The sequence below is a fragment of the Centroberyx gerrardi genome, chromosome 8, assembly GCF_048128805.1.
Source record: "Centroberyx gerrardi isolate f3 chromosome 8, fCenGer3.hap1.cur.20231027, whole genome shotgun sequence".
NCBI lineage: Eukaryota > Metazoa > Chordata > Actinopteri > Beryciformes > Berycidae > Centroberyx > Centroberyx gerrardi.
Window position 1 is genome coordinate 28,196,080 of NC_136004.1, and position 24,897 is coordinate 28,220,976.

Here is a 24,897-nt window from a genome sequence, read left to right on the forward strand (position 1 = left end):
ACACTGCGCATTTTTTTTTTTTAAATAGCCTACCATTTAACTCATTCTAACTAAACCGTTACTACCGTTGCCTCCTTAGTGTAACATGCTGATAACATGACACATGACCAGTCAAGGAAAAGTAAACAAAACTCTCGCGAGAAGGTGCGGTATCTGACGTCTGTGCATTTGGCGCATGTGCAAATTGATGCTCACATCTGACAGCTGTCTCAGAATGAATTGGAAGAGACTGTAAAACGCTATAAAATACCTATTCTCTATGGTGTTGAATTTGCCCTGGATAACATCCGCCAGGATTCCTTCGACTAAAACCAAACTGGAGGAATAAAAGGGAAAAAATGACGTTTTTCTGGCCAACTAACAAGCTAACAAGTTAGCTAGCGTTAGCTTCAGCCTCACAGTCAGCACCATAATAAAAGCTGTTAGCTAGCAAGGTAGCACTCTTAGGGAAATGTATATCTTATACACTATTGTTGCTTCTTTAGTCGCCTTTTTCATTTTGAAATGGATGAAAAAGAGGCGGTATTGCACCGACCTGAAAAGACTTGATGGCAAAACAGTTCTCATTACAGGTAAAATGTCGTGTTTGCTGCAGTAAATACCATAATGTAAAGAAAGCTCACCTTGCTAGCCTGGTTGGTCAGTGGGCTATATATGAAGATCATTAGGGTTTGAATTGTAAAATGCTGAATACCATTGCATACATACAACCAACATCGGTTTTTATAACTAATACTTTACCTGATATTTGATATTACAAAAACAATGAGATCACTGCAGGCAATATTATTAAAGGCAGCAGCCCTCCTCTTGTGTCTTTCATTCATCATGCTGCATAATTCTCAACAGTAATAAACTCATTCCTGTTTTTGTACCTTTTTCTCTCTTAGGTGGAAATTCTGGCATTGGCAAAGAGACAGCTATTGCTTTGGCATTGCGTGGCGCCCGCGTTGTCATCGCCTGCCGAGATGTGGACAAGGCTGAGAAGGCCGTGAGAGAGATAAAGTTCAAGAGTCACAGTCTGAATGTGCTTCACATGGAGCTGGATCTGGCCAACCTGCGCTCCACAAGGGAATTCTGTAAGAGCTTCCTGCAGAAAGAGAAGAGACTTGACATTCTGGTCAACAATGCAGGTGAGTGTGTCATCGCATCACCGAGGATGAAATGCCTCCCCCACTAAAGACAAAATCTTTTCCTCTCCACATACACAACCTAGACGTTTGACTTGCCATACTGTGGTCTTGTGTAGCACAATGAGTAGAGCATTACACTGCTGGGAGTTAGGGTTTTGATTCCCACTGGTGCCACCCATGCTAAAAATGTATGCACCTATGATAATTTACGATGTTTTGGAGATAGATAGATAGATAAACTTTATTAATGAACTCTATTAATCCCCAAATTGGGTTGGTCACGTGCGCCTAAAAACGTAGATCCCACAGCAGACATAGAAGCCAGATATAAAAGACAGATCACACACAGTCCATAAAAACACACGCATACATTACATAAATATTGGGGACCAGCCAGAACTACTAAAAAACCATTGTGATACCAATATAATGCGATGCAAATGCATACGACAAAGAGAAAAGCATCAACCAAATGTTATGTGCTGCTACTTTCTCCGTCTCATTATCCTGACCTCTTCCTTGCCCCTCTGCGGCGTTTCTCCAGGGATGCCCAGTGTCCTTGACTGGACGGACGACGGCTTCAGCATGTGTTTTGGGGTCAACCACTTGGGTCACTTCCTCCTAACCAACCTGCTCCTGCCTCGTCTGAAGGAAAGCGCCCCCAGCCGGGTGGTCACCCTCACGTGCTCCAACTACAAATACCAGAAGCTGGACTTCCAAGACCTCAACTACAACCTGCTGCCCTTCTTCACCTACTGCCGCAGCAAGCTGGCCAACATCTACTTCAGCCATGAACTAGCCCGCATCACTGAGGGGAAAGGAGTGACTTGCTATGCTGTGCACCCTGGTGAGAGGCTTCATGGCTGCTGTGGAAGAAAGAAAGAAACACTAGCTTACATGACCTGCAAGTTATTTATGGGTGCTGGTAAAATGCAGTGTCGTGTGGCCGCATGCATCACTAATTTGTGATGTGTTTTGACAGCCAAGATTATTCTGAAACTTATTCCAAAAAAATGACCTTTGGGGAACAAAAGGTGTTTTTATTCTTGGCAGACCTGGAGAAAGTCATTCATGCTTTGATCACCTTGTTCAGACTCTTGTTGCCTCAGTCCAAAGTCAATCTCATCTTCTGAGAAACTCAGGCAGGATGCATCTCTTTAAATATCTGCTGAAGACTCATTTCTATAGACTTGCTTTTATGTAATGATATCTCTTAATCTGTCTTTTATTGTTATTTATTCACTCCTATACTTTTTATCTCTTGTGGTCATGGGTTTTATTTATTTTTATTCCATATGAAGCACTTTGTTTACTCTCTTTTTAGATCCGGGTATATTTTGCCGACAGTCCGTTCCTCCTCCTCATGTCTCTTCTTCCATGTGTTGCTCCCTGTGCTCCAGGTTTCGTCCGGAGCGGCTGGACAAGCCACTACTCCATCCTGTTCCGGATGCTGATGCAGGTGATCATGTGGATGTTCTTCGTGCCGTGTGAGATGGGGGCTCAGACGGTCGTCTACTGTGCCGTGTCAGACGAGGCGGCCGAGCACAGCGGGGGCTACTTCGTCGACTGCCGGCCCGCCGCTCTGCGTCCTTTTGCCAGAGACGCTGGTGTGGCAAAGAAACTGTGGGAGGCCAGTGAGAGACTGGTGAGACTGGTCTGATGCTGGGAGCTCAATCTGACACGTTGGAAGCAGCTCCAAGTGAAAATAAAAGACTTTGTTCATTTTGTGTTAAAATATTTTAGGATATGTATTTATCTTTCTACTCATATCTTGTTTTTATGTGTTTATTTTTTTTTCCTTGAACATGTTTTGTGTATCATGAAGGTGTAAAGATTCAGCGTCGTATTTTTTTCTTAATTTTTTAGAGTTTTGAGTTTGAATTTCTTTTGAGGAGAAATCTTTTATTAAGTGTCTAGGGTTTTTGTTTCAGCTCACCTACCAAACCTGGATATTTTTTTCTCTTTCTGTGGTTTATCATTTTTATATGCACAAATAAAGTTCATGTTCATTTTCACTGTCTTTGGAGAATACATTGATATTTAATGAAGTTGTGCTTTAACTGTTTGAAATACACAAGTTGTAAAACATGAATGAATAGATGACTTTTTCCTGTTAAAATATTCCAAGAAATTTATGACAGTTATGTGTTTGGCCTAGGTATTTCTATGGTGCAGAGATTGTTTGCATTGTCAAAAAATGAAATCCTATTTGTACCTTTTAATTTTCTGTTTTTGTCTTCAAAGAAAGGGGCAAACTGTTAATATACATAAAAAAAGGTAAATGGATAGAACTTAGAGTAAAATGTTAATCTCTGTAAGGAAACACAGAAACAGCACCATCTGCTGGTCACTAAATCAGATTGCATCATTTCCCATTAACAGTTAACTCATGACAGAGGCAGGTGAAATTGAAAGTAAATTTTGACATTGTTGAACAGAGCGGAGACGCCATTACAGGGTGTGAGATCTCTACTGAAAAACACACATTTGGAGGATTGTGAGCAGCAAGTTGAAGTGAATGTGATTTGGTGAGTCTTGCTATTGAAAGATATTTTGGATACCAAAGCAAATGGCTGAGAAAACTGCTCTTTTTGAAAGTTACTTGAGTTGCCATGTGTGTTCAGAGACTTTCAGAGATCCTGTGTCTCTGAGCTGCAGCCACAGCTTCTGTTCCAGCTGCCTGAAACAATTCTGGGAACAAGCTAAAAACAAAAACTGTCCTGTTTGTAAAAGAAAAATGTCAAAGGATGATCCAGAAGTGAACTTTACACTGAAGGAACTAGCTGACTCCTATGCTGGGAGACAGAAAGCTGGGTCATCTGAGACGGATAAAGGAGAGGAGAAAGTGGAGGTGGTGTGTAGTAAACATCCAGAAGATCCTAAATTGTTCTGTAAGGAGGAACAGAGAGCTGTGTGTCCTGTCTGTGAGTTCTCTCTCCACCACGGTCACAAGGTGGTTCCTATAGAAGAAGCAGTCAGTGACCTGAAGGAGCAGCTGAAATCTGACTTAAAGTCTCTGCAGGACAAGAGGAACAAATACAAAGAGGTTGAGAAGACATACAACAAAGTGGTTCAACACTCCAAGAAACAGATGTTGGCCACAGAGAGGCAGATCAGAGCAGAGTTCAACAAGCTCCACCAGTTCCTGAAAGAGGAAGAGGAGGCCAGACTGGAGGCTCTGAGGGAGGAAGAGGAGCAGAAGGGGAAGACTATCACCAGAGAGATGAAGATCATTCAGGAGAAGATCTCCTCTCTCTCAGACAGTATCTCTGCTGTTGAAGAAGACCTGCAGAAACACAATGTGCCATTCCTCACCAGTTATAAACCCACTCAGACCAGCGCCAGAGCCCAGTGCTCACTGTCAGATCCACAACTGGTCTCAGGAGCGCTGATAGATGTGGCCAAACACCTGGGCAACCTGTCCTTCAGAGTCTGGGAGAAGATGAAGGGGAAGGTCAAGTTCAGTCCTGTCATTCTGGACCCAAACACTGCAAACCCCTGGCTCTATCTGTCTGATGACCTGACCAGTGTGAGAAATGGAGACACATGGCAGCAGCTCCCTGACAACCCAGAGAGAAACACTAAATATGCCCATGTTTTTGGCTCTGAGGGCTTCAGCTCAGGGAAACACAGCTGGGAGGTGGAGGTGGGAGATCATCCTGACTGGTATGTGGGCTTGGCTAAAGAGTCAGTTGACAGGAAGGGGGAGTTACATGCCTCACCAGAATATGGAATCTGGTGTTTATGGCATCGCAGTGGAAAATACACTAATGGGCTTGGTAAGACCGTCACAGTGAAGAAGAGTCTCCAGAGGATCAGAGTCCAGCTGGACTATGACAGGGGGGAGCTGTCCTTCTACAACTCTGAGGACAAGACTCACATCTACACTCACAGAGACACTTTCACTGAGAAACTCTACCCATATTTCTGTGTTGTAAAGGCTGGTGATGCAGAGACCATTGATATCAAAGTCTGTCAAGCTGAGGCTTCTCTGTGAAGTTAAGGGGTGTGTGTGTGTGTGTGTGTGTGTGTGTGTGTGTGTGTGTGTGTGTGTTATTTAGGCAACTTGTATTTAGGCAACCATACACAAAATTAATCAGGTGATCACAGATTTTGGAATAGTAATTACTCTTCATGAATCTGTGATGGAGCAGAGAATATGAGGAAAGTGGTAAATGTGGTAATTTTTTGTCAAGTGATTACATCTTGGTAAATATGCCTTGATTCTTGTATCTAAATGGATGTAAATACATTTTAGGCTTTACAGGGTACGAGGCCATAAACTTAAAATTGTGGGTCTGATTAGCCATGTGAAGCAGTTTTAGCAACATGGTGGTTGTGGGGTCAAATGTGTCACTAGCCCTGGGGTAAGTTGGTCTAAAAGACAATTTTTTTTTTATGTGTCATAATTCTAAAGTTGTATTAGCTACAGAACATGTTTAATTTCCATGGATGCCCAACAACCTCAAATATATGTAACAATTATTTTTTGAAATAGATACACTTTATTTTAAACCTTAATATAAAAAAATGGCTCATCTTACCCCGTTCTCTCTTTCTGTAGAACATTTGCTCAATTGAAATTGTAATTATTTGAGTCTTAAAAATCATTGGTTAAAGATTAACTTTCTGAAAATGTGTGTTCATATTAAGTGCATTGAGCTTTTAATTTTTACAGATATTTTTTAAGTAACATGCCATGTTTTACTATGCAGGATGGAGCAGACATGGCATGTTGGTGTAATGATTCAACCATTAAATGTTCACTATGTGTATCATGGAGCATCGAGGGTTACAGCTGACTGTACAATCATTAATATATTCATTCAGTTTTATCTACAAGGCCACTCTGAGTCTCCTTCCTTATTGTTTGTGCTCCTATAACTCTAGAAAACTCAGTCAAAGTTGCTTTATAATGTCACAGAAATTGTTTTTCTTTTTCTCAAAGGTTCACTCTGAATTAGGCAAAATTGTAAGAAGATTAAAAATTACCAACACATATCGACCTATAGATCTTACAGATTAGTGAGTATTCATAGTATTCCCATGATGTCACATGCATTTCCTACCAATATGACGCTTTACAACACACAGCTCACTGGCTGTGTCATTTGATTGTAATCACCTGTTAATTTACTACAATCACCTGTTATTTTCCTACCAAGATGGCCGTGTGGTGATGCAACAGAATACTATGAATAGCCAGCATTTAAATAAAAACACCCTGACCTACATTCCACAGGTGGGAAATTACATGAACAGGTAAGCAGGTAGATGGATCTGCACAGACAACAAGAGAGAGGGAGAAAGGGAGAGAAAAAAAAAGAAAATCTGAGAGAGAGAGAAATCCCCAAAAATATCTACATATACACAACAGCCAGAAAACATGAGGCAACAGCCAAATAGTCTCCATAGTACAGTAGGCTATATTTAGGATTAATTTTGTTATGCAAATAAGATTATCATTTTTGCAATATGTTAGAAAAATGTTTAAAAAAAGTTTGACCTTGCAATGTTTCAATGTATGATGTGTTTTCATGCATACTGCATTCTACTTGTATGATTGTTATTTGATTGAAAGGTAAAATGGTTTACTTGAATACTTATTGGGCAATTTCAATACATAAAAAAAAGCCCTGCTTTCAGTGCATGTGTGTGATGCCTTGCTGATTTAGAGTCCAATTAGTAATTATGTTCATTTAAAAATGTTTTAATAATAAACATAATGAAAAATTGTTACACAAGAAACAAGAGACTACTCTGGTGGTAATCCTATCATATGTAAAAAGTAATTTGACCAATGAGCCACTTTCCAAAAAAGTTTGTGCAGTCCTTTAAGCCAGGACTTTTCAAAAGTTATTACATCATCCTGCAGTTATAAATTATCAGTTGCTACAGTTTTGTTCCCCAGTGAACTGAATACAAACTCAGATTCCCAGGGAAGCAACAGACAACATCTCCATAAGAGGTTTGCTCCGAAGTCGAGGTTTCAACAGTTTGCACTTTCACCCACATCTTCATGTTGGTGTGTGAATCGCAGCATATATTTCTCAATTCTTTAACAAGAACATTTATAAAGGTTGAGCAGCTGTATGTTCCTCTGATGGAGTGAGTGCCATCTCTTTTATCCCAGGAAGCATGCATCTCCATCACTACATCATGTGTATTTGTTCTATCTGACTTTCACTTCACGTCAGATTTGAACTGACAGCATGTGTGTGTCTGTGTTGGATATACTTGTCCCTGAGTATTAACACTGGTTAACTCTGGCCTCACTTAGCGTTGTGTTCATTCTTACCTGTATGAATACATGAATGGACAGCACAAATAACTGCTATCTTGGTCAAAAATGAATTGATGTCCTCAGTTACTTCTGCCAATAAGAATCAGTTGCAGTTTTGTCTGGTTGTAGAAATTGTAGAAACAGAAAGACATTTGGTTTTCTATTTAAATTGTCATTTTATTGATAACACCTTAACACATTTTCTTGAAGTTAGAGAAACACGTGTAGCATGTAAGAGAACAGAGCAATAATCCGAAGGATCAGAGAACTAGAGGATTAATATTATTATACAGAAGAAACCCAAACTGACAAAAAGAGACAAAGGGAAACTAGAAAGAGCCAACTGCAGAGAAATGATTGAATAAGGTTGGAAACAGAGGGACGAGGAAAAAGAGAAGCCAGCTCAGTGTTGTCAGTGCGACTGGTAGTAGTCACTGGACAGAGAAAGAAGATGGCCGAGGTTTAGAGCCAACACACTCGCTCCAAATTAACTCAGTAATACTTCATCTGACTAAATAACTGACTGGAAGGCAGCAGAGCTAGCATTGACCTCAAGAGTCCAGAGACGGACAGCTGTTGTAGAATACATGTAGGGCTGCACAATTAATCATGTATAATCATATATCGCCATTTTAGTTTTGATGATTCATATCAGAGAATATTGGTTTATCGGTGGTGTTGAAACATTTTATTTCATTAAGAATGCTCACTGTGGCTGAGAATAGTAAAGATGATGATATAAAATGCAAAAACTACAATACTGTTGTTCCCCAAATCATCAAAACTAACAGTCAGGATCTCAAAAAATAAGCAGGATTATCATTTTTGCCATAATTGTGCAGCCCTAATTACATAACGATTAAAATGGAAGCTGGTTCTTATACTCCATCATAAAATGCTGTTGTCACTAACTGGATTGTTTGTTGGATTTGATGCAAAAGTCAACTTATTGTGCAGCTACATTAGAAGCATCAGTCTGCCATCCATCTGTGTCCTACTTGTGCTTTACTCTGTGTGATTGCGCCCCCTACTGGAGCTCATTCATTCCTTCAGCTGCTTCCCATCTGTAAATTGGACTCAAGTGCTGTTCCTCAAAGTGACATGCAGGCTAAGCAGAGTACAAGTCACCCTCGGTGCTTCTGGTCAACAAGCGCTCCTCCTATTCTCTCAGCTATGTACAAAAGGCAGCCGTTCTGCACTGACAACACAGAGCCCCATAGAAAAGCATGCTAAATAATCATCATCACATCATCACCGTCATCCTCATAGTCATCCTTAGTGCCATAATCATTATTCTAATCATCATAATCATCTTCATTATATCATCTTGAGACAAAAATAGTTATATGCACTTAAAAAGCTGAGAAAATAGATAGAGAAAGGTAGAGTATACCAGCATTCAGTAGAAAATGAGAAACCAAATAAAAAGGAAAACACCAAAAAACAAGTGTCCTGTTGACTGTCATGCAAAGAAAATGCCAGCTACGATGCTATTAGTTGCAGTTGTGTAATACTGTGTACTCCCTCATTTTAAATATGTGAATCTTATTATACTGATTTTCAAGGCTAGTAAACACACTAAGAAGAACAGAAGAACAACACCTTTGTACTGTACATGCTGCTTTTTCTTCTTTTTTGGAGGGGGGGGGGGGTCATGTTTGGTTAGCACGATCACACATGAACGCCTTCAGATAACCTTTGACCTTTTAGTCTTAGAACAGGGTCAACTAGGCATGAACATGGTTACTGGATGAGACACGAGTACAATACAACAGCTCAGTGGTTCACCTTGAAAAGCCTTCATTTCAAAAGCTTTATCACTCAGAATACGGTGACAAAACCTCTGTTTGGAGGGATAGTTCACACAAAATACAAACCTGTATGATATGGGTTTAAAGCCATAGATGTTCCCCTCAGGCAAAGCAGTACTTTGTGAAAATCATGGCCTGAGTGGAGGAAAATAATGGACAAAAGTTTGTGGAACACACACGAAAAATGCTAAAATAATAACAAAAGCAATATAACTGTCAAGTTGCCACAAAAAAGTAGCACAAACAAAAAGAAATGCACACCATGTTGGTCGGTCGTTACAGTAAAACACGTGCAGGCTGCAAATTGGGTGTACTATCCCTTTGAAAACGCTCATCTTTTACACAGAGCAATGTCCCTTTGAACAACAACAGACAGCACTTGCACAAGTGCATGAGCTGTACAATAGGAAAACAAAAAAAAAGAAAAGAGAGAAGAAAAGCACATTAAAAATGTCCACTAAAATAAATAAATAAATAATCAAAATAAATATAAACCTGAGGACTAACCACCAAACCGGCCGACTGCCTGGTCTCTTCTATCTTGGTCTGACCAATAGGGGCGAGACAACTCTGAAGGCAGCCAATGGCGGACGAGCAAAGGACTACGGAGCCGACTGCAAGTCAAACCCCCAAAATCAGTTTTCAGCTCTGCAAAGTCCGCCTCTCCGTTCCTGACACCCCTGGCACGAGCACAACATGTTATATAATAATAAAAAGCCGATAACACTTGATCGTAACACAAGTCAAAGAGCGTGATAGTAAAAAGATGAAAAGCATGATACATGAAAAACAGATAAAATCATAAGAAAAGTAAGTCCTGGACTGAAGGCAGAGGGCCGATACGTCCTCTGAAATAAAGCCTTCTCCTTCCTACTTCCCTCTCTCATGAGACACACTCCTCCAAAATCTCTCCCAGGGTTGTAAGGTAAGATTTAGGATGGGAACATGGAGCTAAGGTGAAAAGCTGATATGTGTATTTCTTCTTCGTGTGATAGTTGCAGCGCGCTGCCAGTCAGTGCATTTCCACGATGATGCTGCAGTTTCAGACTTTACCACTAGAGGTGCTAGAGAGCAGGGCGTACTAACACTACAGCGTTACACACTCCACGTATTCTTCTTCACGTTTTTTAACACAACAGCAAAAACAAATCGTGATAAAATGCCTTTTGCACGCTCCTTGTTTCATCCGTTTGAAATGTTTCACACAGGAAGACACCAAGCTTAGCTAACTCCTTTTCCAGCCATTCACATTGCAACAAGGACAAAAAAGTTCCTCCAACTGTACAAAGTCATTAATTTGGACTAGCACACACTGTCGCCGTGTGTCATAAGAAACACACACACACACACACACACACACACACGCACACACGCACTCTCTCTCTCTTACATTCACACTTGACGCCGCATTGTTTCACTTCCTCCTTTGTTCCAGCAGAATTTCACAGTAACGGTGGCAAAACATTAAGAATAACAGGGACGCTCAAAATGGCCAAACTTTTAAAAACCCTGCACTCAAGGAATCATTAATTAATTAAAAGAGTGCAGTAACTAGACTGTACAACGACCTCCATGAGAAACTCTGGCAGGATGCATCTCTTTAAATCTCTGCTGAAGACTCATTTCTATAGACTTGCTTTGATGTAATGATATCTCTTAATCTGTCTTTTATTCTTAGTGTTCATTCCCATCCTTTTTATCTCTTGTGGTCACGGGTTTTATTTAGTTTTATTCCATATGAAGCACATTGTCAACTCTCTTTTTAGATCAGTTTTATATGAATAAAGTTTATTATTATTATAAATGACTGACGTGTATATTTTGCCGACAGTCCGTTCCTCCTCCTCATGTCTCTTCTTCCATGTGTTGCTCCCTGTGCTCCAGGTTTCGTCCGGAGCGGCTGGACAAGCCACTACTCCATCCTGTTCCGGATGCTGATGCAGGTGATCATGTGGATGTTCTTCGTGCCGTGTGAGATGGGGGCTCAGACGGTCGTCTACTGTGCCGTGTCAGACGAGGCGGCCGAGCACAGCGGGGGCTACTTCGTCGACTGCCGGCCCGCCGCTCTGCGTCCTTTTGCCAGAGACGCTGGTGTGGCAAAGAAACTGTGGGAGGCCAGTGAGAGACTGGTGAGACTGGTCTGATGCTGGGAGCTCAATCTGACACGTTGGAAGATGAAAGACTTTGTTGTTCATTTTGTGTTAAAATGTTTTAGGATATGTATTTATCTTTCTACTCATATCTTGTTTTTATGTATTTTTGTTTTTCCTTGAATATGTTTTGTGCATCATGAAGGTGTAAAGATTCAGTGTCCTATTTTTTTCTTAATTTTTTAGAGTTTTGAGAGAAATCTTTTATTAAGTGTCTAGGGTTTTTGTTTCAGCTCACCTACCAAACCTGGATTTTTTTTCTCTTTCTGTGGTTTATCATTTTTATATGCACAAATAAAGTTCATGTTCATTTTCACTGTCTTTGGAGAATACATTGATATTTAATGAAGTTGTGCTTTAACTGTTTGAAATACACGGGTTGTAAAACATTAATGAATAGATGACTTTTTCCTGTTCCAAGAAACTTATGACAGTCTTGTCTTAGGCCTATGTATTCCTATGGTGCACTGATTGTTTGCATTGTCAAAAAATGAAATCCTATTTGTACCTTTTAATTTTCTGTTTTTGTCTTCAAAGAAAGGGGCTTTACCAGTGAAACTGTTAATATACATTAAAAAAAAGTAAATGGATAAAACTTAGAGTAAAATGTTAATCTCTGTAAGGAAACACAGAAACAGCACCATCTGCTGGTCACAAAATCAGATGGCATAATTTCCCATTAACAGTTAACTCATGACAGAGGCAGGTGAAACTGAAAGTAAATTTTGACATTGTTGAACAGAGCGGAGACGCCATTACAGGGTGTGAGATCTCTACTGAAAAACACATTTGGAGGATTGTGAGCAGCAAGTTGAAGTGAATGTGATTTGGTGAGTCTTGCTATTGAAAGATATTTTGGATACCAAAGCAAATGGCTGAGAATACTGCTCTTCTTGAAAGTTTCCTGAGTTGCCATGTGTGTTCAGAGACTTTCAGAGATCCTGTGTCTCTGAGCTGCAGCCACAGCTTCTGTTCCAGCTGCCTGAAACAACTCTGGGAACAAACTAAAAACAAAAACTGTCCCATTTGTAAAAGAAAATCCTCGAAGGATTATCCAGATGTGAACTTTACACTGAAGGAACTAGCTGACTCCTTTACTGGGAGAAAGAAAGCTCGGTTTTCTGAGACGGATAAAGGAGAGGAGAAAGTGGAGGTGGTGTGTAGTAAACATCCAGAAGAGCCTAAATGGTTCTGTAAGGAGGAACAGAGAGCTGTGTGTCCTGTCTGTGAGTTCCCTCTCCACCACGGTCACAAGGTGGTTCCTATAGAAGAAGCAGTCAGTGACCTGAAGGAGCAGCTGAAATCTGACTTAAAGTCTCTGCAGGACAAGAGGAACAAATACAAAGAGGTTGAGAAGACATACAACAAAGTGGTTCAACACTCCAAGAAACAGCTGTTGGCCACAGAGAGGCAGATCAGAGCAGAGTTCGACAAGCTCCACCAGTTCCTGAAAGAGGAAGAGGAGGCCAGAGTGGCGGCTCTGAGGGAGGAAGAGGAGCAGAAGGGGAAGACTATCACCAGAGAGATGAAGATCATTCAGGAGAAGATCTCCTCTCTCTCAGACAGTATCTCTGCTGTTAAAGAAGACCTGCAGAAACACAATGTGCCATTCCTCACCAGTTATAAACCCACTCAGACCAGCGCCAGAGCCCAGTGCTCACTGTCAGATCCACAACTGGTCTCAGGAGCGCTGATAGATGTGGCCAAACACCTGGGCAACCTGTCCTTCAGAGTCTGGGAGAAGATGAAGGGGAAGGTCAAGTTCAGTCCTGTCATTCTGGACCCAAACACTGCAAGCCGATGGCTCTATCTGTCTGATGATCTGACCAGTGTGAGATATGGAGACACAGAGCAGCTCCCTGAAAACCCAGAGAGAAACATTAAGTATCCTGTTGTTCTTGGATCTGAGGGCTTCAGCTCAGGGAAACACAGCTGGGAGGTGGAGGTGGGAGATCATCCTGAGTGGATTGTGGGTTTGGCTAAAGAGTCAATTGACAGGAAGGGGAAGCGATATGCAACACCAAAATATGGAATCTGGTGTTTAGCGCATGACAGTGGAAAATACACTAATGGGCTTGATAAGACCGTCACAGTGAAGAAGAGTCTCCAGAGGATCAGAGTCCAGCTGGACTATGACAGGGGGGAGCTGTCCTTCTACGACTCTGACGACAAGACTCACATCTACACTCACAGAGACACTTTCACTGAGAAACTCTACCCATATTTTGAAATTGTACATGCTCCTGAGGCAGAGACCACTGATATCAAAGTCTGGCAAGCTGAGGCTTCTCTGTGATGTTAAGGGATGTTAGTGAAGTGTGTGTGTGTGTGTGTGTGTGTGTGTGTGTGCGTGTGTGTGTGTGTGTGTGTGTGTGTGTGTGTTTAGAAGTTTTTTTTTAGTTAAGGTAGAATCAGAGTTAATTGTTTAGTTGTGTGTGGGGGAGAATGGGTAAAATAAGCCCGCTTGTATTCAGGCAACAGCACACAAAATTAATCACTTGATCACAGGTTTAGTAATAGTAATTTTTTTTTGCCTGAATCTGTGATGGTGGTGAGCATATGAGGAAAGTGGTAAATGTCAAAAATCTCATTTTTGTCATATCAAGTGATTACATAATGGTAAATATTAATTTTCTTCTTTTTTTCTTGTATCTATATTGAACTAAATAAAGTTTGAGACTTAAAAGGTCACAAACTTAAAACTGTGGGCCTGATTAGCTGTGAAGCAGTTTTGGCAAATTTATGGTTGTGGGGTAAAATGTGTCACTTGCCCTGGGGTAAGATGATCCAAAAGACCAACCTTTTTTCTTTGTGTAATAATTCTAAAGCTTTATTAGCTACAGAACATGTTTTAATCTCCATGGCTGACTATCAACCTTAAATATACATGGCAATTACTGTTTGAAATAAATACTCATTCATTTCAAACCATAATAGCACAAACTATAAAAAAAAGTGGCTCATCTTACCCTGTTTACTCAGTTAAAATTTGAATTATTCAAATCGTAAAAATCACTGGTTAAAGATGAAGTTTCTAAAAATGTGTTTATATTAAGTGCACTCAGCTTTCACTACACACAGGTATTTTTTAAGTAACATGCCATGTTTTACTATGCAGGATGGACCAGACATGACATGTGTGTCATGATTCAGTCTTTTTCTGTTCACTATGTGTATCATGGAGTATTGAGGATTACTGCTGACTGTAAAAGTTTGACTCATATTGTACCTTGTAGTAGTGGGTTCACTGACCCGCCCTGTACAATCATTAATATATTCATTCAGTTTTCTCTACAAGGCCATTCTGGGTCTCCTTCCTTATTGTTTGTGCTCCTATAACTCTAGAAAACTCAGTCAAAGTTGCTTTCTAATGTCACAGAAATAGTTTTTCCATTTCTCAAAGGTTCACTCTGAATTAGGCAAAATTGTAAGAAGATTAAAAATTACCAACACATATCGACCTATAGATCTTACAGATTAGTGAGTATTCATAGTATTCCCATGATGTCACATGCATTTCCTACCAATATGGTGCTTTACAATACACACAGCTCACTGGCTGTGTCATTTGATTGTAATCACCTGTTAATTTATTACAATCACCTGTTATTTTCCTACCAAGATGGCCGTGTGGTGATGCAACAGAATACTATGAATAGCCAGCATTTAAATAAACAACACCCTGACCTACATTCCACAGGTGGGAAATTACATGAACATGTAAGCAGGTAGATGGATCTGCACAGACAACAAGAGAGAGGGAGAAAGGGAGAGAAAAAAAAGAAAATCTGAGAGAGAGAGAAATCCCCCAAAATATCTACACATACACAACAGCCAGAAAACATGAGGCAACAGCCAAATAGTCTCCATACTACAGTAGGCTATATTTTGGATTAATTTTGTTATGCAAATAAGATTATCATTTTTGCAATATGTTAGAAAAATGTTAAAAAAAAGTTTGACCTTGCAATGTTTCAATGTATGATGTGTTTTCATGCATACTGCATTCTACTTGTATGATTGTTATTTGATTGAAAGGTACAATGGTTTACTTGAATACTTATTGGGCAATTTCAATACATAAAAAAAAGCCCTGCTTTCAGTGCATGTGTGTGATGCCTTGCTGATTTAGAGTCCAATTAGTAATTATGTTCATTTAAAAATGTTTTAATAATAAACATAATGAAAAATTGTTACACAAGAAACAAGAGACTACTCTGGTGGTAATCCTATCATATGTAAAAAGTAATTTGACCAATGAGCCACTTTCCAAAAAAGTTTGTGCAGTCCTTTAAGCCAGGACTTTTCAAAAGTTATTACATCATCCTGCAGTTATAAATTATCAGTTGCTACAGTTTTGTTCCCCAGTGAACTGAATACAAACTCAGATTCCCAGGGAAGCAACAGACAACATCTCCATAAGAGGTTTGCTCCGAAGTCGAGGTTTCAACAGTTTGCACTTTCACCCACATCTTCATGTTGGTGTGTGAATCGCAGCATATATTTCTCAATTCTTTAACAAGAACATTTATAAAGGTTGAGCAGCTGTATGTTCCTCTGATGGAGTGAGTGCCATCTCTATATAGTATAGTATAGTATTAACACTGGTTAACTCTGGCCTCACTTAGCGTTGTGTTCATTCTTACCTGTATGAATACATGAATGGACAGCACAAATAACTGCTATCTTGGTCAAAAATGAATTGATGTCCTCAGTTACTTCTGCCAATAAGAATCAGTTGCAGTTTTGTCTGGTTGTAGAAATTGTAGAAACAGAAAGACATTTGGTTTTCTATTTAAATTGTCATTTTATTGATAACACCTTAACACATTTTCTTGAAGTTAGAGAAACACGTGTAGCACGTAAGAGAACAGAGCAATAATCCGAAGAATCAGAGAACTAGAGGATTAATATTATTATACAGAAGAAACCCAAACTGACAAAAAGAGACAAAGGGAAACTAGAAAGAGCCAACTGCAGAGAAATGATTGAATAAGGTTGGAAACAGAGGGACGAGGAAAAAGAGAAGCCAGCTCAGTGTTGTCAGTGCGACTGGTAGTAGTCACTGGACAGAGAAAGAAGATGGCCGAGGTTTAGAGCCAACACACTCGCTCCAAATTAACTCAGTAATACTTCATCTGACTAAATAACTGACTGGAAGGCAGCAGAGCTAGCATTGACCTCAAGAGTCCAGAGGCGGACAGCTGTTGTAGAATACATGTAGGGCTGCACAATTAATCATGTATAATCGAATATCGCCATTTTAGTTTTGATGATTCATATCAGAGAATATTGGTTTATCGGTGGTGTTGAAACATTTAATTTCATTAAGAATGCTCACTGTGGCTGAGAATAGTAAAGATGATGATATAAAATGCAAAAACTATAATACTTTTGTTCCCCAAATCATCAAGACTAACAATCACGATCTCAAAAAATAAGCAGGATTATCATTTTTGCCATAATTGTGCAGCCCTAATTACATAACGATTAAAATGGAAGCTGGTTCTTATACTCCATCATAAAATGCTGTTGTCACTAACTGGATTGTTTGTTGGATTTGATGCAAAAGTCAACTTATTGTGCAGCTACATTAGAAGCGTCAGTCTGCCATCCATCTGTGTCCTACTTGTGCTTTACTCTGTGTGATTGCGCCCCCTACTGGAGCTCATTCATTCCTTCAGCTGCTTCCCATCTGTAAATTGGACTCAAGTGCTGTTCCTCAAAGTGACATGCAGGCTGAGCAGAGTACAAGTCACCCTCGGTGCTTCTGGTCAACAAGCGCTCCTCCTATTCTCTCAGCTATGTACAAAAGGCAGCCGTTCTGCACTGACAACACAGAGCCCCATAGAAAAGCATGCTAAATAATCATCATCACATCATCACCGTCATCCTCATAGTCATCCTTAGTGCCATAATCATTATTCTAATCATCATAATCATCTTCATTATATCATCTTGAGACAAAAATAGTTATATGCACTTAAAAAGCTGAGAAAATAGATAGAGAAAGGTAGAGTATACCAGCATTCAGTAGAAAATGAGAAACCAAATAAAAAGGAAAACACCAAAAAACAAGTGTCCTGTTGACTGTCATGCAAAGAAAATGCCAGCTACGATGCTATTAGTTGCAGTTGTGTAATACTGTGTACTCCCTCATTTTAAATATGTGAATCTTATTATACTGATTTTCAAGGCTAGTAAACACACTAAGAAGAACAGAAGAACAACACCTTTGTACTGTACATGCTGCTTTTTCTTCTTTTTTGGAGGGGGGGGGGTCATGTTTGGTTAGCACGATCACACATGAACGCCTTCAGATAACCTTTGACCTTTTAGTCTTAGAACAGGGTCAACTAGGCATGAACATGGTTACTGGATGAGACACGAGTACAATACAACAGCTCAGTGGTTCACCTTGAAAAGCCTTCATTTCAAAAGCTTTATCACTCAGAATACGGTGACAAAACCTCTGTTTGGAGGGATAGTTCACACAAAATACAAACCTGTATGATATGGGTTTAAAGCCATAGATGTTCCCCTCAGGCAAAGCAGTACTTTGTGTAAATCATGGCCTGAGTGGAGGAAAATAATGGACAAAAGTTTGTGGAACACACACGAAAAATGCCAAAATAACAACAAAAGCAATATAACTGTCAAGTTGCCACAAAAAAGTAGCACAAACAAAAAGAAATGCACACCATGTTGGTCGGTCGTTACAGTAAAACACGTGCAGGCTGCAAATTGGGTGTACTATCCCTTTGAAAACGCTCATCTTTTACACAGAGCAATGTCCCTTTGAACAACAACAGACAGCACTTGCACAAGTGCATGAGCTGTACAATAGAAAAACTAAAAAAAAAAAGAAAAGAGAGAAGAAAAGCACATTAAAAATGTCCACTAAAATAAATAAATAAATAATCAAAATAAATATAAACCTGAGGACTAACCACCAAACCGGCCGACTGCCTGGTCTCTTCTATCTTGGTCTGACCAATAGGGGCGAGACAACTCTGAAGGCAGCCAATGGCGGACGAGCAAAGGACTACGGAGCCGACTGCAAGTCAAACCCCCAAAATCAGTTTTCAGCTCTGCAAAGTCCGCCTCTCCGTTCCTGACACCCCTGGCACGAGCACAACATGTTATATAATAATAAAAAGCCGATAACACTTGATCGTAACACAAGTCAAAGAGCGTGATAGTAAAAAGATGAAAAACATGATACATGAAAAACAGAACAATCATAAGAAAAGTAAGTCCTGGACTGAAGGCAGAGGGCCGATACGTCCTCTGAAATAAAGCCTTCTCCTTCCTACTTCCCTCTCTCATAAGACACACTCCTCCAAAATCTCCCCAGGGTTGTAAGGTAAGATTTAGGATGGGAACATGGAGCTAAGGTGAAAAGCTGATATGTGTATTTCTTCTTTGTGTGATATTTGCAGCGCGGTGGCAGTCGGTGCATTTCCACGATGATGCTGCAGTTTAACAGTTTAACTTTTAACACAACAGCACAAACAAATCGTGATAAAATGCCTTTTACACGCTCCTTGTTTCATCCGTTTGAAATGTTTCACACAGGAAGACACCAAGCTTAGCTAACTCCTTTTCCAGCCATTCACATTGCAACAAGGACAAAAAAGTTCCTCCGAGTGTACAAAGTCATTTTTGGACTAGCACACACTGTCGCTGTGTGTCATAAGAAACACACACACACACACACACACACACACACACACACACGCACACACGCACTCACTCTCTCTTACATTCACACTTGACGCCGCATTGTTTCACTTCCTCCTTTGTTCAAGCAGAATTTCACAGTAACGGTGGCAAAACATTAAGAATACCAGGGAAACTTTTAAAAACCCTCCACTCAAGGAATCATGAATTAATTAAAAGAGTGCAATAACTAGACTGTACAACAACCTGCATGAGAAACTCTGGCAGGATGCATCTCTTTAAATCTCTGCTGAAGACTCATTTCTATAGACTTGCTTTGATGTAATGTTTTCTCTTAATCTGTCTTTTATTCTTTGTGTTCATTCCCATCCTTTTTATCTCTTGTGGTCAAAAAATTATCATGTGAGCACAGATTTAAGAATCGTGATTTGTTTTCATGAATCTGTGATGGAGTTGAGTATATGAGGAATGTGGTTAAGGTAAAAAAAAAATCAGATTTTTGTCATGTGATTACATCATGGTAAATATGCCTTTATTCTTGTATCTAAATGGAACTAAATACATTTGAGGTCTTACAAGTTAGAAGGTCATAAATTTGCCTGGCCTGATTAGCCATGTGAATCAGCTTTGCTAAAATGGTTGTTGTGGGGTAAAACGTGTCACTAGCCCTGGGGTAAGTTGAACCAAAATACACACTCTTTTTTGATGTCATACTTCTAAAGCTGTATTAACTGCAGAACATGTTTTAATTGTAATTATTTGAGTCTTAAACATCATTGGTTAAAGATTAACTTTCTGAAAATGTGTGTTCATATAAGTGCACTGAGCTTTTAATTTTATGGGTTTTTTTACAGATATGTTTTAAGTAACATGCCATGTTTTACTGTGCAGGCTGGACCAGACATGGCTTGTCAGTGTAATGATTTATCTACTTCCTGCCAATCACTATCATGAAGCATTGAGGTTTATTACTGACTGTAAATATCTAACTCATCATTGTACCTTGTATGATTGGTTTTCATTGGCCTGAAATTTACACCCAAAGTCTCATTGGTACACTGTAATCAACAAGGGCATTCTGGGTCTGCGTCCTTATTATTTGTGCTTGTATATCTACAGAAAACTTGACTTGGTGGAAATTACTGTCTAGGATCACAGAAATCATTTTTCTAACTGTCCATAAGGTCCGTACTATATTCGCCAATATGGCTTTCAAGTACTTTTCTTCCTTTTCTGGGACTCAATGCAAAAACATTCAAAAGTAAATAACTGTTTTCACTTGTTGATTTTAAAGTGATTTTTGAAGGATCAGGATTTAGTGTGTAACTTTTCTGGATGTACTGGTGAAGTACTTCAGTTTGTGGGTCTGTTGGTTTACCCTGTGGAACCAAGTGATCTGATATGTTTTATGATTCAGTTTTTCATTGTGTAACAAGAAACAAACACCAATAAAGTCAGAAATCAATTATGCTTTTTTTCTCTTAATAGACTACTTTTTAATATAATTTACATCAGATTGATGCTACGTACTATAACGTATGGTTAAACACAAGGGATTTATATTAAAAGTAAATAGTTTAGGTGGTTTTACCCCCTACACTCTGCCAATACTATACATCCCTGCCTTTATGACAATGAATATATAATGTGAAAAGTAGCCTACATCTGGGGGGGAAAAAACAATTGCATTTTCATTTAGGGCAGAATCCTCGTATCATTTAATTTCATGTTGGTACTTTTTGAATCAAAAGACTTTGCAGCACGTTCCTCAATAAGGCTTTTATTTTGAAAGTTGTGACGGAAAGTCTTGCTTTTTTATTCTACCTTTCAAGGTTTTACTTTGAAAGCCAAATCCGGAAGTCACACTTTTTAGTTATTCTGGCTGACTTCACACTTATTCACAATGACACTCATACATTATAAGATTGAAAAATTCCAATACAGTGTTTAAGTGCAGTGATAAAGACAAAATCACAAGTAGACATAGGCCTATAGAAAAATATAATGGCACTACGACAAATGACACTACCATAGTAGGAAGACGGTTTATTTTTTATTTATTTATCTATTTTTTATTAGACAAAAATAACAATACAACACAAAACAAACAGAACTAAAACAGAAACATAAACATGTAGAAACATCAGAAAAGAGAAGTAAAATACTGTGAACATAGAACAAAATACTAACTAGACAGAATGGAGATCAAAGCCCAGTTAAGAAAAAAAAGAAAAGTAAAAAAAAAAAAAAAAAAAAGAGATACTGAGGAAAACCCACTGCTTCCAGTGATGTCCAAAGGTAACATGTCCAATTTTTTGCTGAAAATGAGATTATTTCCTCCTCCTCTGGCTGGAGGTGCTGGATACACACCTAACCACGTCTCACCCACCTCTCCTACCCAACAGCAACCTCAGTGGACACTTCCACCACACTATAGGGGTAAGAGTTACCTGTAATACCTGCATGGCACACTGTCATGTTGCAGAGAAATGCATGGGAGGCGGGGCAGTGTATTCTCTGTGATTAAGACACACAAAATCACTTATGAATACACAGGATCTGCTGAACTAGGCTGAACAGTTACTGCTCAGTAGTTCAGAAATCATTTATATCAACAGTTAGAGGATAATGGGACAGCTGACAACCAGGGCTATCAGAGAAACCACAGCACCTTATCATCCACAAACAATACCCAATCTAATGCACTACTATACAAAGCATCTCATGTTAGCTACACCAACCACAGTGTATGCCAACACTGCGAATCAGAATACACCTGTCATTCTTTCAAACAAATGGTGTAAACTGACTTAAAACAAACCGCTCAGCAGTTCAGATCACAATATTGTAGCTCTGTGATAGGCTGACCAAGGATTTTGCCTCCATCTTCCCCTCTGTTGTCTAACTTCTCCGTCTTTTCCTCAGGAGCCGTATACGAGTCTGTCCCTGATGCAGCTGCCCATCCTTACAAAGAGCCATCACAGGACGGGAACATCATGCTGCTGATGGGGAAAACAACAGCGCCAAAACTCATTAAAGGCATTACCTACTTTGTTTTAAAATGCTGTAAAGACTCAAGGCATTACTACATTTTATCCACAGTGAGTTATAATGAAACAGCAGGGAGGGCTTGGTGTCTGACTGTGGAGACATTTGAACCTGGGACCTCCAGTTTACAAGACTGTCTCTCTAACCACTGGACCATCTGTCCTCCTCTGGCACCAGTCTTCACCTGATGATTTCCTGTTGAATGAACTCCCACCTTGTCAGCTGGTTCTAATAATAAAGTTATATAAAGGTTGGCTGGATGCTCTGAAGCCTTCGGACAGTACTACACTTTAAAATCAGGGCATTTAGGTGACACTCTTATCTAAAGACTGAGTACTCTGCTGTCCTACTGAGGCACACATTGTGGTTTAAAGACACTATACTGGCAGCCGGAAGAAATGAACTAGGAATCTTCTGGTTATAAGGCCTGCTCTCACACCACTAGACCACATCGCCTCCCTATTAAAATACAAGAACTGATAACCCCCACCATGTCAGCTGGTTGAATAATAACAACAGTTCACTAATTTTATTTCATTCATTTCATTTATTCATTTATTTTTTAAACAGGGACAGTGCACATTAATTGACCTGAGGGTAAATGTGCCAGTGCTAGCCAACTGGTTCATTTTCAACTGTAGTCCCTGTGGCCAGATGTTATTAGCCAGAAACTATAATTAAAAGTACATATAAGAAACAAAGCATGCAATCATTTGTACAGATGCAGGTACAGTACAGATAGACAAACAGAACAAATATGAGGAAGTGTGACAAACACACAAGCTGGCACACCACCAACATGTAAGAGCAGGCAACATTTTACATGCAAACAAGCCAAAGCACTGCAACATACAAATAAGTGTTGGGCCTCAAAAGGGTTAGGATTCATGTTGACAGACTTGATTAGAAATGAGCCATTTATTTAGATCAGGCTATGTTTAAATATATTGTAGGTTTTCCTATTGCATATGTGTAGTGGCAGGGTTTTCCAAAGATGTGCGGCTCTCACTGAGAAAGCTGACTGACCGAAAGAGCTTTTTCTGAATGGAATGATACAGTCTCCTCTCCATGTAGATCTAGTAGACCTGCTACTTTGTGAATTGTGCTTAATAAGATAATTCAGAGGAGGTGGGGCTAATGGCCATGAATGGTGGCCATGAAAAACTTCAAAAACAAGATAAGCCTTTACAAATTCTATAAGATGATCCCAACTCATAAGATCATGCTTGGAGAGAATCATACAGCGGTGATAACTCTTAGGCTTTCCGTCAAGCACTTTTAGAACCTGTTTACACACCCTTGAAACAGGTTTTAGACTTTCACTGCTGGCTTGTGCCGCCCAACTGGTTAGGCAGTAAGTCAAGTGTGGGAGGATCATAGCATTAAAATATAATTTGGCAGCTGCTATGGTTAGGCTGCTTCTTATATTCTTAAAATTTGCCAGATTAAATTTTTCAGCATTTGTCATTGTTTTTACTTGTTTTTTAAAAGAGAAGTTAGAATCATGAACAATACCCACATATTTAAAATTAGACACTACCTGGATCCTCTCACCAGAGACATATACATTTGGCTCAGGAGCATTACAAGCTGCCTTTATAAAGAACATGCAGACTGTTTTATTTAACATTCAAGTGCAAGCATGAGCATGAGTCGCATGTGGGCCGGGAGCCTGGGATCGAATCCCACCAGAGAGCAGCAGCAAGGTGAGTCAAGATACAAGAGGAGTGGTGGAAAAAATCAGAAGAAAATACTGATATCCTACACTGTTTAATACTTAAAACCTTCAAAATAAAAGCGTCAACCAAAATGACATTCCAAATCACAAAATGCATCAATCAAAATGACAATTCAAATAAATTGATAACACAAATTGAAAAAAAAAAAAAAAAAAAGCACAAACCAAAAACACAATTCCAATAAAACTTCAAATAATAAAAGGGGAACAATGCAAAAATAAAAACCACGCTAAAAACAAAATCAAGAAATATAAGAAAACAAAAATCTTAACGGTGGTCAATAAAACTGAAATATCTTTGAACATATCTGCCATTATTACCACGCATCTAAAACATTTTCATAAATAAAGGCTCACATACCTTTATATTCAATGTTCAGTTAAACAAATAATTATTATCATCATCCTGGTTTCAGTGGAGAGTTTTAATGTCACATGATGATCTAAATGTTTCAGAGGCTTTTCCACTCTGACAAGAAGAATTCTGGAGGAAACACTGAATATTTACATTTTGGTGATTTGTTTTTTAACATGAAAATGGTTAAAGAACAAAGTGGCACAAAATATCAGCTTTTGTTTGGCAGAGAATAAACCTATGTGTGTGTGTGTGTGTGTGTGTGTGTGTGTGTGTGTGTGTGTGTGTGTGTGTATGTGCAGCTTCATTTGAGACACCAAGTCACCAGGTATTAAACATTACTAACAAGGATTTCTAAACCTTCATGTACCGATGAAGCAGAAATGACTGAGAGGCAGTGAGGTGTTGTTCAGTTGGTGAGATGAGATGAAACTTTTCTCTTGATCCCTGAAGAGAAAAATGGTCATTAAAGCTGCAAAGAATAGAGACTTTTATCACCAATCTGCTGCCAACCAGGTGAGGCTCCATATTGCTGCAGTTTCAGGCTTTGCCATTACAGGTGCTAGAGAGCAGAGCGTACTACCACTACACAAGGAGGTTCTACTGTATGTTCCACTACAGCGTTACACACTCCATTTATTCTTCTTCGGATGTTCCTTGTTTCGTCCGTTTGAAATGTTCATGATTCGACGCAGG

General features: G+C 39.4%; 3 protein-coding genes across 3 annotated transcripts; all 3 read left to right on the plus strand.

Annotated features, from left to right (window-relative positions):
• Window positions 1-192: 192 nt before the first annotated feature.
• LOC139913970 (retinol dehydrogenase 14) lies at window positions 193-2,971 on the plus strand. The gene is made up of 4 exons (XM_071902145.2): window positions 193-572; window positions 891-1,133; window positions 1,678-1,980; window positions 2,534-2,971. The coding sequence occupies exons 1-4, from the start codon at window positions 452-454 to the stop codon at window positions 2,791-2,793; spliced, it is 927 nt and encodes a 308-aa protein (XP_071758246.1). The 5' UTR covers window positions 193-451; the 3' UTR covers window positions 2,794-2,971.
• A 608-nt stretch (window positions 2,972-3,579) lies between these two features.
• Window positions 3,580-5,187, plus strand: LOC139913969 (nuclear factor 7, brain-like). Its single transcript, XM_071902144.2, has one exon. The coding sequence runs from the start codon at window positions 3,703-3,705 to the stop codon at window positions 5,128-5,130; it is 1,428 nt and encodes a 475-aa protein (XP_071758245.2). The 5' UTR covers window positions 3,580-3,702; the 3' UTR covers window positions 5,131-5,187.
• A 6,975-nt stretch (window positions 5,188-12,162) lies between these two features.
• LOC139916949 (nuclear factor 7, ovary-like) lies at window positions 12,163-19,866 on the plus strand. The gene is made up of 2 exons (XM_078285314.1): window positions 12,163-13,709; window positions 19,798-19,866. Exon 1 carries the CDS (start codon window positions 12,249-12,251, stop codon window positions 13,671-13,673), a length of 1,425 nt encoding a protein of 474 aa, XP_078141440.1. The 5' UTR covers window positions 12,163-12,248; the 3' UTR covers window positions 13,674-13,709; window positions 19,798-19,866.
• The last annotated feature ends 5,031 nt before the right edge of the window (window positions 19,867-24,897 follow it).

What these genes read in the sequence shown, in the direction of transcription:
- LOC139913969 (XM_071902144.2), top strand. Translation starts at nt 3,703, where the DNA reads ATGGCTGAGAAAACTGCTCTTTTTGAAAGTTACTTGAGTTGCCATGTG.
- LOC139916949 (XM_078285314.1), top strand. Translation starts at nt 12,249, where the DNA reads ATGGCTGAGAATACTGCTCTTCTTGAAAGTTTCCTGAGTTGCCATGTG.
- LOC139913970 (XM_071902145.2), top strand. Translation starts at nt 452, where the DNA reads ATGTATATCTTATACACTATTGTTGCTTCTTTAGTCGCCTTTTTCATT. An exon ending in CATTCTGGTCAACAATGCAG is followed by an intron (nt 1,134 to 1,677) that starts GTGAGTGTGTCA and finishes GCGTTTCTCCAG; the next exon opens with GGATGCCCAGTGTCCTTGAC. An exon ending in TTGCTATGCTGTGCACCCTG is followed by an intron (nt 1,981 to 2,533) that starts GTGAGAGGCTTC and finishes CCTGTGCTCCAG; the next exon opens with GTTTCGTCCGGAGCGGCTGG.